Raw genomic sequence first — 14,792 nt, 5'->3', positions numbered from 1 at the left:
TGTCTTATTTTTCCTGCCATAACTTCATCATCTTAGCTGCCTCTCCTTAGTGGTCCAGCTAGGACTATAATGCTGTAGTCTGTTCTAATCAGGTTCAACAGTATTTACCATCAAAGTCAAGATCATGCTTTAATAACCCCTGTACATAAACATGTTTATTTTCTTTTTACAGCAAGTTAATATGGAGGTTCAAAATGTCTAATCAGACATTGGTACACAACATGAGGTGCCAAAATCAACTTCAGTGGGGGAGAACTGGAAATCAAGAGAAAAAAGAAGGCAATGCCACTTCTCATACAAGTAGGGTACATACTGAATTTACACAAAATGGGGGGGAGCATTTGAAACACACCGCAGCACTGTGTGGTTATGAAAACATCTAGCTTTAAGTGTACATAAAGTTGAATTTGTACAGTATGTTTGCAGAAACAAAGCCACTGCCTCTTTCCGTTGAACATTCACAGACGATGTTTCGGGTTAGGCAACAGAACGTGATGGAAATGGCTTACCAGAAGATGTAGGGCCTTTTTAAGGCTTTAAATAACATATGGAATCAAAATAATGTGTCTAGAAAATCATCAAAATGCACCTTTCCATTTTGAAACCAAGAAGATGCCAACAATCAGGAAAAAGAAAAAAAAAACTGACAGCGCTGAAGTGAAATCTGATTTGATGATTTGGTGAAAACTTCATGCAATTTCAGGCAAGATGTAACAGCGCCACCAGCCCCACCCCAAGCACCAAACAAACAAATTGTTTTAACTGAACGATTCATTTTTGGAAGAAAGGAAAAAAACAACACCCTGTAGTAAATCTGTACAACGAAAATACATTTGGGATCTACATCTAAAGGTACATTATTATGGTTATATACACTGCCCACCATCCATATATTATCTTTACATGTAGACTTCATTCAAACCCAAACATTTAGAAAACATAAAACTAAACAGATAAATGGGATCACATCAAACATCCATTTTTTAAAAAATCAGTTCTTGCTGTACCTCAGCTGTTGCTCAGTCCCTCTGTTCTTTGTCTGTACAGTAAACTACAGCAGGACTAAAATCTCTTGACTGGATGGACTGCTACCCTAACAGGGAGTTAAGAATAATTGAAATTGGTGAATGATTATTGGGTGAACATTTTTAGTTTTTTGTTTGTTTTTTCCCCAGTGGATTTCAATGGAAACAACCAATTGTACTATAGTAACAATAATTTGAGTGACTTCATGAATACAAAATAGACTTCAGAGTCAGAACACAAACACAAACCCAACTCTCCAATATTCTGACACAACAGAACAAAGGCTTTCAATACACTCAGGCCTCTTCACTGAAGAGAGCTACACTATTCCATCAATATCACATGTACTGTATGTTCTCTGGTCTCAGGTGGGACTGGGTTGGAAAAGAGAAGCCATGTCAGCCTTAAACATTCGCCGCCTCCCTCAATGTTTGTTTGAAAGCAACTGATAAAAATCAAAAGTTGTTTGATATCTCTTCCGCAGGTCTCCTGTTGTTCACTATTGAGTTGCGCGTTGAAAATCTTTCAGAGAGGAGAAAAAAAATATGGAAAAACTACATTGTACAAAGTGAGATTCTCACAATCTCTTTGCAAGAATGAAAAGTAATAAAGAATGACTTGTGCCCGCCGTCTTTTGGGATACGCCTAGGCAAATCCATTAACATCCCTGTGTTGATGCTGCTTCACTTCTTAGTCAATTTTCACATTTGTGTAAATCTTCCTCACAAAGGCACTTGTTCCCATGTATCCTACGGCACCTGAAAAGCAAAAGATGATCTGTGAGCAAGTTTCTTTTTGTTTGACAGCACCAGGTATCAAACTCTGCTGTTACTTTGCAGGTAAATCCATCACGAGACAGGATGATTACTGGTGAGGTATCCAATAAAGGTTTTAGCAGAGAAACGCACATCCCACATCTACAAAATGAGCATTCAGACACACAGCCAGCCCAGGAGGCAGTGTAGTACCTGATGCAGATCAGAGAAAGCTCCACAAAGGTCCTTCAAGGTACATGAGTGTCAGCCTTGGTTTATTACTCTTTCAGCTGAAAAATGAGTTTGGCTTGCAGCTGGTGGGGAAAAGACTACTTAGCTGCACTTAGAGCTGAATAACCGATGTAGAAAATAAGATTTCTCTAAAAAGATAATTGGTTTCATGCAAGAACTACCTGTATGTACATACGACTAACATTTTTCATACTGAATAAGCCTAAATCATATACAGTCAGTGTGCTTTTCTCCATGTTTGACTCAAGCCCAACTATGAATGAAATTTCAGGTTAACATCGTTTATAGGGAGGTGTGAAAAGCTTTTATTAGATTGCTGACCGTAGCAGATGTCTACTGTACTTCTATAGCCCCCTCCATTGTACCACCTGCTGTTTAATATTTTCACGTCCATCTCTATGACTGTCACGTCCCCTCGACCACCACCTGTCTAAACCGTAAACCACTTTCTGTTTGAGCAACAATTCTCCTTTATTCCTGTCGCAGTACCGTGCGCGTCTAACAATAAAATGTCAGCAGTTGTATTAATATCTTCAAATTATTGAGGTCCCCCGTGTCTGCTGACAGACTTCCCAGATTCTCTTGATTTCTGACAGCTAGACTTGCAGCTTGATATACAAAAATAATCCACCTGGGATGATAATTTGCAGCAATCTTTGGAGAATTTGCACAAGATCACAAAGGCACTCCCATTCATGAGCAGGTGGCATTCTTCATGTGAAAATGAGCAATTTAGAGGAAACTTGTGCAGGTAAGAGGAAAAGCAAACCTTGCAAGACATGAATTTAAGTAAAACTGTAAAAATAGTCATGTTAAATTATGGAAGCTGCTGCTTCCTGCCTTTAACATTTTTTAAAGGCAGGAAGCAAAAGGCATGTTTCAGTCACTAAGAAGTAAAGCGAGGTTAAATCCTCTAAATGGCCAAATTCAACCACAAACTGGCAATGTACAGTGTGAATGCTGCTAATAAACGGTTCTTGCTGTGACAGTGATCCATCAAGTATCACCTCAATATTTGCATTTTTACACCAATCAAATTGATCCACAAGTTCTCCAAATGATATTTAAAAAAAACAAAACAAGACAAAACCGCACTCTGAGATATTTGAAAACTGAACTTCAGTGAAAGGTGAAATTGCTCCACACTATGAGTAAGATGCAGTGTAAGAACTGTCTCAGTCTCTGTGCTCAGAGGGCGGGGAATGTGATGAGGAAATTGAGAAATCTTGAGCAGAATTTAATGTCAGACTATTTTTTATGGCGTCACACCTCACTGGCACAAATAACACTCCTTATTTGTATGTTTCCAATAAAGTGGATGTGTTACCAACATGTGACACGAAGTGAGACGTGGTAGTTGAGATTTTAGCCCATCATGTATTCATCACATCTATTTATTTCTTTTCTCTTTTGTTAAAATGAACTGTGTGTAAAGTCACATAAACACAAAACCAACCCTTTATAAATGAGACCACTGGTGTTTATGCAGTGAACAGCTATTTACATTTGGCAGAACATCTAATAGTTCCTATTCTGAGATGAGTCTTCAACAAACTCTGAGTTTAAAAATAAATTCAAAGTTGATTAACTTTGAGTTTCTTGTTCCAGACCAGCTGAGTGGAGTAAGTTGAATCAACTCTGAGTATGTTCACCCCGAGTTAAGCATGTGAGAGTGGAGAAAGAAAGCATCATCAATGGAGCTCTGATACCACAGTTCACTATGGCAACGGGTGAATAAAAAGTGTTATTTAAATCCAGTAAACCAAGGGATATGAATGTGTGTCAGTGTGGACCGTGACAGTCATCTTAAAAAGCAAAGAAGAGAAAAGAGATTTTAATGAGCTTGGTCTGCTGTCACCATCATAGAGAGAATAAAAGTTTGATAACACACATGTGTGTGCGTGTGTGAAGTTCAAAGCTGGATCATCACTTACCCGGCTTGAACTTTCATTAAATGAAGCTTGAATTCTAATTTTAGGTTTGATATTTAAATCTTATTATTTAGCTTTAACCCTACGGGGCCAGAGTGTAGGTGAGAGAAACTGAAGACAGTAGCAGACTGCAGGGTGGATCCACCTTCAAGACACGTTTTTATTAAATTAAAACATTTTTTCCCTCCCTCTCTCTTCTACAGTTTATGAACATTGAGTTGTTTGAAAAAAATATTATCTGGAAAAGTTAAGCCATTATAAATGGATCCAGACAGGATGAACCTAAACTGGATGAGGGCCTGATCTGGTCTGAACCTGTGATCTATTCATCTATTTTGGATCTCTCCTGCTTTGCAAGTAGACTTCGGTCCGTTTGCTAATCTGTTACAGAGCCTATGCCTTTGGGCAGATCCTGTTCTCTGTCGACCCACTGAGACTGATTTGTGATTTTTTGTGGGAAATATGTTGAGATTCAGAGTCTGAATTAAAAACCTTTGAACATGTTGAAAGCATGTAACAACTGAATCTCAAGCTGTGAACAAATTTCAGCAGATATGTTCAGAATACAGACTGCTTGCAGCTGCATATAAAAAGACACTTTAAATACATTTAGTCCAGTTTTCAGGTCTTAAAATCATCTTCACTCAAATATTCACCATCTCCAAAATCCCAGCTTTGACAGACATTTCCCCCCCATCAGTGTGGCTTTTACAACACGACAAATGATTGACAACAGATCATATATTATGCATCTTTATACAGATGCAAGCTATTATGCAGATGCATTTAAGTTAAACATTAACTGCAACAGTAATGTTTCAGAGGAACTGACTAAGAGTCTGACTGCTGGATTACTGTCCACAGAGTAAGAAACATGTAGACTACATAGACTTTATTCTGAGCTGTCTGTCTCTATCCTTATATATTGATGAGTGAATGGCTGTAACAGCCCTGATGTGATTTTTTTTTCCAACCTAACTTCTAAGGTGGGATTTCACTGTTTCTAAAAACAAACATCTGCCAATTAAGTTGCTTTTCCATTTGCTCTTAGATGGACTTTACAAATGAGGAATGAGTGAGTGTCAATCAGCTGGTTTAGGTGCAGAGAAAAACTCAAGAGTTTTTTAGTTCAATGATCCGTTACCACGGTAACCAACTTAGTTAACTTTTTTCCTGGCACAGAAAACCAGGGTTTTCATCTCATGGTTAACAAACTCAGAGTTAGCTAAACCTGCTTCATGGAATAGGGCCTGGACCTACTACGATATAAAATTAGGTGGACGTAAAACTTACCACACATGATTCCCAGGGCAGTGCTAAACACAGCCATGTAGCCAAAGTAGAAGGATGTCTGGAACAGCCCATACATCCTGAAATACAACAGGTTAAAATGTAAGAGGTGTGTAAGATGTAAGCACTTCTACAACAGGATGTTTCATCGGATTAATAAAGAGTAAAACTCACTTAGTTTTGAAGAAATAGTAGTAAAAGGAGTACATGTACACATAAACAGCAGTGGATGCAGCAGAGAGGAAGCTCGTCCATTGCCTGGAAGAGAGGGACAAGCAAACGAGAAAGAGGATTGATGACAGGGTGACAATGCCTCAGTTTTGTGGCTGATATTCCAGAGATCCATGTGGGGGAAAAACTCACCATCTGTAGTCCTCAGCATTGAGAAGAAAGTATGTACACACAATGGTGACACACACAGTCACAATGCACAGGATAACCAGGACCAGCATCATGAAGCCATACACATAGTAGATTTTGTAGGCCCAGAAAGATGTGAAGATGAAGTACCTGTCACATGAGGACAAAAACAAAAAACACTTCAACATGGGTGTCTGGATCATTTTAAACAGAGTCCCTCAGTAACACTGCAATACACTTACATTTCTATGAAAATGGAACCAAAAGGAAGGATTCCTCCAAGGCACACGATGACAGCTGGCTCCATGAACCTGAGAGCACAAAATTCAACATATTGACGTGGCCGTGTATCCTTGAGTGTTCGTGTCAGAGTCCCCCTTCAGGGTAAGGACACATGACAAATTGTGTTACGAATGCGAGAAGGGGGAAAAGTTGACAGATTGGAAATTCAAGTAGAGTCAGACAATGGCCTTAGGTCACATCTACCTTTTCCATTTGGCAGCAAGCCACAGTGCTTGGCAGAACGTTGTAAATGTTAATAAACCTGCAGTCGATCGCTTTTCCATATTTCATAACCTAAAAGTGTTTGTGCAGACAGCTAAAATGTTTTGAACTTTAAACCTGACATCTGGCAACTTAAACACAGGCCATTCAACACCTTGTGTCACCTGCATCGAGTACGACATTCTCACTGCCCACTGATCCGATAAGCTAAGCCTCCATCTTCTGACATTTTATAAACAAAATAAAGGACATCTGCCACTTACGAGAATCATAAATAACTCTCCCCTGACCGGTGCCCCTTACAAACTAACACTAACGGCACTTGGGGCAGGGTCTGCATGAGAGAATTATTTTAGGGATACGTGTTCTCATTTACATCGTAGAGGGACAACACTAAAAACAAAAACTGTTGAAAGCGGTGACCTCAGGGTAGTCTTAAGTTCCAGTTACACTCTATCCATTATCTGACCCCACGTCTCTGTCACTAATAATAATAATTGGATTTATATAGCTCTTTTCAAGGCACCCAAAGCGCTTTACAATACCACTATTCATTCACTCTCACATTCATACACTGGTGGAGGCAAGCTACAGTTGTAGCCACAGCTGCCCTGGGGCAGACTGACAGAAGCGAGGCTGTCATATCGCACCATCGGCCCCTCTGGCCAACACCAGTAGGCAAATAGGGTAAAGTGTCTTGCCCAAGGACACAATGACCAGGACAGAGAGCCCAGGGATCGACCCGGCGACCTTCCGGTTACAGATGCGATTCGCAACCCCCTGAGCCACGGTTGCCCACGTCTCTGTCACTAAGGCAAAGACAACTGCGACTGTCCACGTCAAACCACACCTACCATTTCTTCTCAGGGATCGGTCGCGGCACAGCATTAACTCGGCAGGGAAAGTTGGGCTGGCCAGACAGATTCCTCCCCAAAATTGTTCCCACGAGGTTCAGAGGCAGGATGACAAAGAAGCAGATACAGCAGACAGCAACCTGCAAAGATGACAAACATTTAATTGTTTTAGTTGGGCGGTCTGTATTTACGGCCATTATCCAGGGTGTTTCACATCCCCAATCAGTTGTTTTAATTTTGTTGACTGTGTTACAGAAGTTAATGTTCACTGCGTGATCTTATGGTACAAACTCAAATGTTCATTAAACTGGAAGAGTAACAGATGAATGGATTTCATCAGCAGATGCCCTAGATGTTTCTGAGGTTTGGCTGAGTCAGGGGAACAATGGCTATTTCATGACACTTTTGATTGATCAGCTCTGCAGCGCTGAGTGGAGCAAACAAACAGCTGTTTGTAATTTCTGTAATTAGCAATTTAAAAAAATATGTGAAATGTTTGTGTGTGTGCATTTTTTATTGCTGTAGTGTCTGAAAACATTTGGCACTGAATGAAGAAATAAAGCAAACAGAATTAAAACTCTACAGTGGGTTTGGGACTCTAGTGTCATAAATATCAGGTGAAGTGTGCATATTGTGTTTCAATTTGTTAGTACACTTTTCTCATTACTTCAGTTGTGTTCCCCTGCATGACTAAATCCCATTGCTGATACCAGAGATCTATGCGGCCACACAATTTAAATGCTGGCTCTTGACTTGGAGGATGTTCTTCATAACATTGTGGTTTTTAGGGAGGTGCTGCAGTGTGAAATCCCACCATGGTTCCAAATGGGATGGCTCTGGAGGCGTGGTAGTAGATAGCAATGAAGTTGATGAAAAAGGCAGTCCCGCACACCATGGCTGGGATCATAAAGGCCCCAATGAACATTTGTTTAATCCATCTCCTGCCTGTATTAAGCCAAAAAATAAATAAATAAATCAGATGGCAAAACACGACAAACTGCTTTATTAGGGCATGTCACACATATTTTGTTTGTAAGAAAACAAACTATTTTATTACCTCCTTGTTTTGCATACAAACTTCCCCCGAAGTAGCCATTGACAGGAGAGGTTGCAGCATACACAAAAATGGCTGTGCTCAGCATGGATCCTCTCCTACAGGGAAAAGAAAAAGTTAGGCCAAGTGAAGACCACTCCCCTTGGCGTTGCATATAATTTTTTGTAGTATTTTATAGCACACTTGCACCCAATTCTTTGTCTAAAACAAAAGAAGAAAGATAGAAATGAACACTTGATTCCTTGATTTACAAAATGGTTACCTTCTTTTTTTTTTAATTTCCTCTTATTTATACACAAATGATAATTAATTATTCTTTTTCTGTCTTCTTTCTATTTTCCTAATCATTTTGTTAATGTTAAGCATGACAGACTACAACAAACTAACGTAAGTTAGCAGACCCCTCAAAATGTAAGGTAATGCTTTTTTAACAAGTTAATGCAAGTTCCAAGAACACCTCTTTCAACATGTAGCTCCCAAATATAGCACAGATGTTCTTTTTTCTACAATCCCGTTTCAGAGTCTGTAGCTTTAAAATCAACTGAGCTGCTGCTGTTCACACCTCTTCTAGGAAAAGGTATGACAGTGAAATGAAGCCAATGGGAGCAGCACAGTATCTCTCCCACTTCTTTGTCTGATTGATCCTATTAAATGTTATTATCAAGATCACAGCACGTCTTTAACTTTCTCAGATGTTATAATATAAAGTCTGGATTTATAGAGGGGAAAAAATGGCTTGCATGTGACACCAGGTTAACAGTCCTTCATACCCATTCTCTGCAGTGACGCAACACAAAAACACAACCCGCACAAAACTCTTGTCTATTGGCTTCAGTCATCAATCTTAAAAGTCTCCATTTTCCAATTGTTCTTCAATATTAGCATTTTGAGCCTTATATCAAAAGGTAATTGTAACCTTAGCCACATTAGCCACTAGACATACCAGAATGGGATTTTTACCATAGCTGTGGAGACTAAAAATAAAAGCCAACAACTCAGTCTTCACTTCTGCAAGAGCCAAGACTGCATGAAATGATTTCTTGGGATTATTTAGAATACTTTCACTGCCTTCCCATGCTGCCAGACAACTTTTTTTTGACTGAGAAACTGAAGTCATTATATCACTATAAAGCCAGCAGACTCTGCAAACAAAAACTGTATTTTTACTTTAGCTTATTTGTTTTGCTGTAGAACTTTTTAAAACACAGAATAATGCACTTTTTATATTTTTCAGGCTAAACAAAGAAAGCGAATAAAATTCGTAGAGGCTTTTAAACCTGGGAGCTCATGTAGTTGTGGGGGTGCTAGAAGAGAGCAACTTTTCACAACTTTACACAAAAATGAGCATTTTCACAGTACATATTTTCCTGATTATTTCATATTTGAATTTTAGCTGAATGATTTAAACCTTGCTCTTTGATAAAACCGTAAGTGAGAGAAGACAAAGACTTTTGATAAGGGATCCAATACACAGAAATCAACTTTGCAACTAAAAACCAGATCAAAAACAGTCCTCAGCGAAATCTTACAATCATAACAAAATGTTCAATTACTCACTCTGTGTACAGATCCTCAACCATAGCGACGATGATAACGATGAGGGAGACTGAGAAAATCTGGCAGCCGGAGCCAATAAGTGAAGAGAAGATCAGTGGATGGCTTGACGGCCTAAACACATCTCCATGTACCTGCTTCCACCCATATTCGTCTCCAAGGTCTCTATCCTGTTGGTACAAAGCAACATAAGGAAACTGAGAGAAAAGCGTGATGAGGGGAAAAAAACAACAAGAACAGATCTTAGTTCCATGTTAAAGCATGCAAGTACAGCCAAAGTTTACCATGTCATCCATTTCCTCCTCTTTGCTGTATCTGGCATAGTCCTTTCTTAGCGTTCTCATAAGAATCATGGACACCAGACCCACCAAGAAAATGACCATCATGAAGGAATTAAAGATGGAGAACCAGTGAATCTAAAAAATATATATATAGTAAAATCAAAAATGTTCTTTAAGAGCAACACTGGAAAGCTCTTTGCATCAAAACAGTACATCAAATAGCCACACTTGAGTAAAACAAATGAGTTATGACGCTGCATGGAAAACAAAACAAAGACTCTTATTGAGCAGGTTGGTCATTTACATTACATCTGTTGCAAGGCTCAACTTGCATCTTCTGAAATGTCATACAGAGTTGTGCTATTACAACAAGCCAATGGTATCCCCACTGGCATGAGGAAGCATGTGAAACACCACAAAAGTTATTTCACTCACTCTGTGCTGAAAGAAGGATGGATCAAGGTACTTGTCAAATCTGTCTTCAAACTTTACATCTGACTTCTTCCATTTCACCTGGATAGGAGAGGTTCATTGGCATTTATGCATGTGTTTACATGTCCTATGTATCCCCAAGAGAGTATAAGTCAAATATGGCAGATATACAATGATTTTTAGCTTCCCAGAATGTTAATCAAAAAGTACTCACAGAATAGGACATTGGGATTCTTGTGTTTGGCACAAGTCTGACTTTCCCTTCGCTGGTCAGATTTACGTCAACGATTCTATTGCCATTGAAGCCGATCTCTAGTTTCTTATACGTCCACAGGTAGTGCTCTTCTCCATTTTCATCTGCCTCACCAACAATACCTTTAAAAAAAAAAAAAAAAAAAAAAACAACGAAAAAACAACTCGAGATCTCATTCAGCAGTGGTCCAATGGACAGGTGAAAATAAACGCTTTAGTTATACAACATTAACAATCAGGGTGCAAATGCCAAATAAAGGCCACTTTTGATAACTTTGTAACAGCATAATCTCTACTCACTTGTTACAGTCAGGATTTAGTTTTCATAAAAGGTCATTGCTGAGCAAAGAAGTCTGATGCAAAGCTAGAACTATGAATCTACTGTTGTGGCTATATATATATGTCTGTTTAATGTTTAATGCCTGAAAAATTGTTCCACATTCTGCACCACAAATTAATGTAGACAGGAATTTTTGTTCTAGCATACATAATATTATGCAGGCGAGCTCACTTTAGTAAGCGGTACTACAAGTGAGCAAGTTCTGAAAGTGATGAACGACAGGTCTGCAATTGCTGAGCTAAATAACCCTGATAAACATCTCATAAAAGAAAGGCACACCAGTGCACTTCTCACACAATAGCAACCCGGATGTTAGACTTATAGATATTCATGACGCTCCTAATTATGCGACACATAACTCAGCAACGTTTGAGCAAATACCAGCGCCCCTCCCACTTCCTTCTACATCAGCTTGCATAGTCTGTTTAAACAGGGTAGGAGTGGCACCATTGTACTACTCCAACATATGTGAGTGTTCACACTGACTGCTTGTTAGAGTGACAGTCTTGACTCAGTAACAGTAGTGGGTCATTAATATCCTTCTTTTGGTTTATATGAAACACTTTTGCACATGGGAAATGAATACTAAAAGCTGCAGGAGAATTTTTATGAGCTCTGTATCCAAATATTCAACTATTTTAATGTTCATTGGGTTGTTATTCAGCAATCAAATTAGAAATATAAACAATTTGTTGCCAATTTAACAATTGTTTTATTTTTAAGCTTCTTTGCAAAAGAAATAAAATACAAGATTGTATCCTACACATCTTAACAATGTCTTGCTTGTTTGGCACAGGAACAGCACTCTGACTCTTTCTGACATGTTCAGTGGGTGAGTGGACGGAGAGGTTTCAAAAAGTGAGACAGCAGCGGGGCACAGCGTGAGAGAAAAGTTAAACCTGCTGTTGCTTCCAACTTTCTCTCCGAGTTATCATTTTATACACAGATAAAGATGAAAAAACACCACAGCCATTGTCTTTAATACATGGGCTGAAGAGCTCACCTTGGGAAGTGTTTATTATTCTGGACAGCCCTAACACTCAGTACATCCAGTGTCTTTATTCATTTTATGTCAAAATGGTTCCACTCATTAGTATATTTTTCAGTCAGCATAATACCATAAAATTATTCTAAAACGTAAAGCTGTATACAAGCTAATCAACCGGTACACTGCACTAATTAAGCTGATTCAAAACAAAAACAATATAATACAACATAGACTAAATCTTGAGTGCCTTTTATTCTGACATTTGACACATGACATTGTGTCCGGTTACACCTCCCTACAACACCGGTAAAGAATAAATGGACCAGTTATCTCAAGAATAGGAACTGGTTTTACTTCTTCACCATCAGGATGAAAATGTCGGTCACTCTACTCTAAATATTACCACATCACCACTAATAGCCAGTAAGAGGGGATGCGTGAAATTCTGAGATGAGAGAGATGTTAAAAATAAATTTGGCTATGTTTTGTTTTTTTTGTTTGTTTGGGTTTTTTTTGGGGGGGGGGGGGGGGGGACTTTACTACTGCTGCATATTACTGTGAAAACAAATCTTTGTATGCTGTTGCAAAAAGCAATAAAAATATTGTTCACAAAAATAATAATTTTTCTATTTTTTTTTCATTGCTGTTGGATTTTGGTTTTTCTCCCTCTACTCCCTATACTGCTAGTAGTGAATGTAATCCTATGTGCTTACAGGGTAATAACAGTCAAAAGATGAATGTCGCCCAATATCAATCTTAAGCAGATTGACATTATACCTATTACATCTATAGTAATAAGAACACACCTCAGAAGCTAGACAAAACAAAAGAAACATGTAAAAGTAGATGTGTTAATAAAATAAAAAGTGGTTATCAACTTACCCCAGATTGGCAGGTCATCTATGTACATTTGGTACCAGTAGTGATTCTTTATGGCGTAGACAAAAGCATCTCGTTTGGCTTTGTCCAACTCTATTTCACAGTATGTTGACTGCATGACTTCCTCTACAAAGATAAAGATCACATTTTTAGTAAGTGTAGGAAGTTTTGTGGAATTAACAAAGCCAGACATCCAGAGACAAGCAACATTTTTTAGTTATAATGCTCTTGCTGATTCAAAAGTCCTAAAGAGGTGGAAGTCAGTGTAAGTACCTTTGAACTTTATTTGCAAGCCGCTGAATTCAAGCTCCACTCCCTGCAGAGCCTCTCCAAGTGTTTCATGGTAATGACTGATGGTCTTCTGGGAGCCCGCACAGAAGGGCAACGAGAAATACTTGTATGTCTCCTGTCGGTTGTGGTAAGGCCCCACTGTGTTCATCCATAAAACTACCTCCTCCTTATCTGTGTACTGCAAAAGGAAAACAGGAGGACTCTTATAATTAAATCCAGGAATGCTACACCAGTTCTGCAAGTACTGCTGATGTCCTATTCTTATTCTATCGATAGTGCACCAAAGAAACTTCTGTGAGTTGCCAAAAACTTTTAAAACAATAGCAGCAACTTTCAGAGCACTATCGCGTTATAAATCATGCAAACAAATGTAAATTTTAGGCTCTTTTCACACTGTTATCGAGCCATCCTCGTAGCACTATTGTGTGTTAGCTATGTGTACCACTGGCAAGGAAGTTCTCGTGAATGCAACATCCGCCTCTTTACTTAACAGCTTCCACATTAGCGCCCCATTTATAATTAAGACAATGTAATGCACATTATTATCTTGTTAGCCAGGTGTAATTAGGGAGGCTGGATCTGACAACGGAGAACAAAAGTAATATGAAGAGGGCCTTAAGTTTAATCGATGTCAAGAGTAAATGTTTTTCATTAATTGTGTTTGCGAGGCTAAACGGACGGCAGTTTTATAAATCTTGCCTTTGATTAACTAACTAACGTTAGCTACAGGCTAACTAGCTGCTAACTTAAGTGTAGCTTCCGCCGGTGCTCAAGTAAGGTTGCAAAGACCAGCTTGGAAGATGTGCTAACAAGCTAGCAAGCAAACGTTACTCATAAGCACTTAGGCCGATAAGTAGTGACAACTTAGCCGGCTAAATGAATGCCTACCCGTTTGATAGCTCACCCAGTATCAGTATATAACCCACAAAGACCAAGTCATGAACCCTGTCACGTTTATAATTCTGTTTTGTGGGGTGTAGCTAGCCGTCGCGGCTACAGTTAGCAGGTTACACAGAGCACAAACGTCCATTATTTTCAAGGCTCCCCCTTTTCAGTCGGCCTCTCAAAAAGGTGTCTTACCGTGTGGTCATGTTCGTCTGCGTCGACAGGTGATAAAGAACATACAAGTGCGAAAACCACCGCCGCTACCACCTTCCACCTGGAATATCCCATTATTTTCAGAAAAAAAGTGTACAGAAAGACTGGGGATGTTAGCTTTGCACGGCTATCCCACCTTCTTCCTGGTTGTATGACAGAGGCAATTTTTAGGGATGCTCTCGTACGCATATGGCGTAAGAGCCTCATGAGCGTTCGTCGTATGCACGTTCGATTGGCTGAAAAGAGGCACGTGGCTGACGACGTCCAGTCAGCGCAGAAAACGATGGATACACGGTGATTATAGAAACTCTGTCGGCGCATCTACCGCAACCTTCGGCCACGTCATCCGACTGCAAAGACTGGAGCTTCAACTTTGACAGAGAGCTGGTGCATGAAACATGATCCTCGAGTACAACAAGCGGGTCTATTCACTGTCTGATGAGGCCTCTTAATGGACCCAAAGTTGTCCGAACAATTTGTCAGTCTGAGCCACGATAATGCACAATTTTAAGCAAGCGCAGCATCCTCTAAATGTCCTACTTGTTTGGATTGCAGTTCTAGGTTATTCTTTGGATAAAGCTGATAAGTTAAACCTGAGTTTAAGACTGTAACAAGCTGCACTTTGACTACATTTATCTTTAAGGACACAGT

The 14,792-nt window shown here is 39.3% G+C and overlaps 1 protein-coding gene across 1 annotated transcript; it reads right to left on the bottom strand.

The window, feature by feature from the left end:
• Window positions 1-137: 137 nt before the first annotated feature.
• On the bottom strand, window positions 138-14,268 carry tm9sf3 (transmembrane 9 superfamily member 3). Its single transcript, XM_082558170.1, has 15 exons — window positions 14,124-14,268; window positions 13,026-13,221; window positions 12,756-12,878; window positions 10,508-10,668; window positions 10,297-10,374; window positions 9,865-9,996; window positions 9,584-9,750; window positions 8,030-8,124; window positions 7,787-7,917; window positions 6,973-7,112; window positions 5,857-5,925; window positions 5,618-5,764; window positions 5,429-5,512; window positions 5,258-5,334; window positions 138-1,784 (listed from the first exon to the last, which is right to left on the bottom strand). Exons 1-15 carry the CDS (start codon window positions 14,214-14,216, stop codon window positions 1,717-1,719), a joined length of 1,761 nt encoding a protein of 586 aa, XP_082414296.1. The 5' UTR covers window positions 14,217-14,268; the 3' UTR covers window positions 138-1,716.
• Window positions 14,269-14,792: the final 524 nt, after the last annotated feature.

Source organism: Aulonocara stuartgranti (genome assembly GCF_965226115.1).
Source record: "Aulonocara stuartgranti genome assembly, chromosome: 13".
NCBI classification, from domain to species: domain Eukaryota; kingdom Metazoa; phylum Chordata; class Actinopteri; order Cichliformes; family Cichlidae; genus Aulonocara; species Aulonocara stuartgranti.
This window is presented reverse-complemented; position numbering and strand designations above follow the sequence as displayed.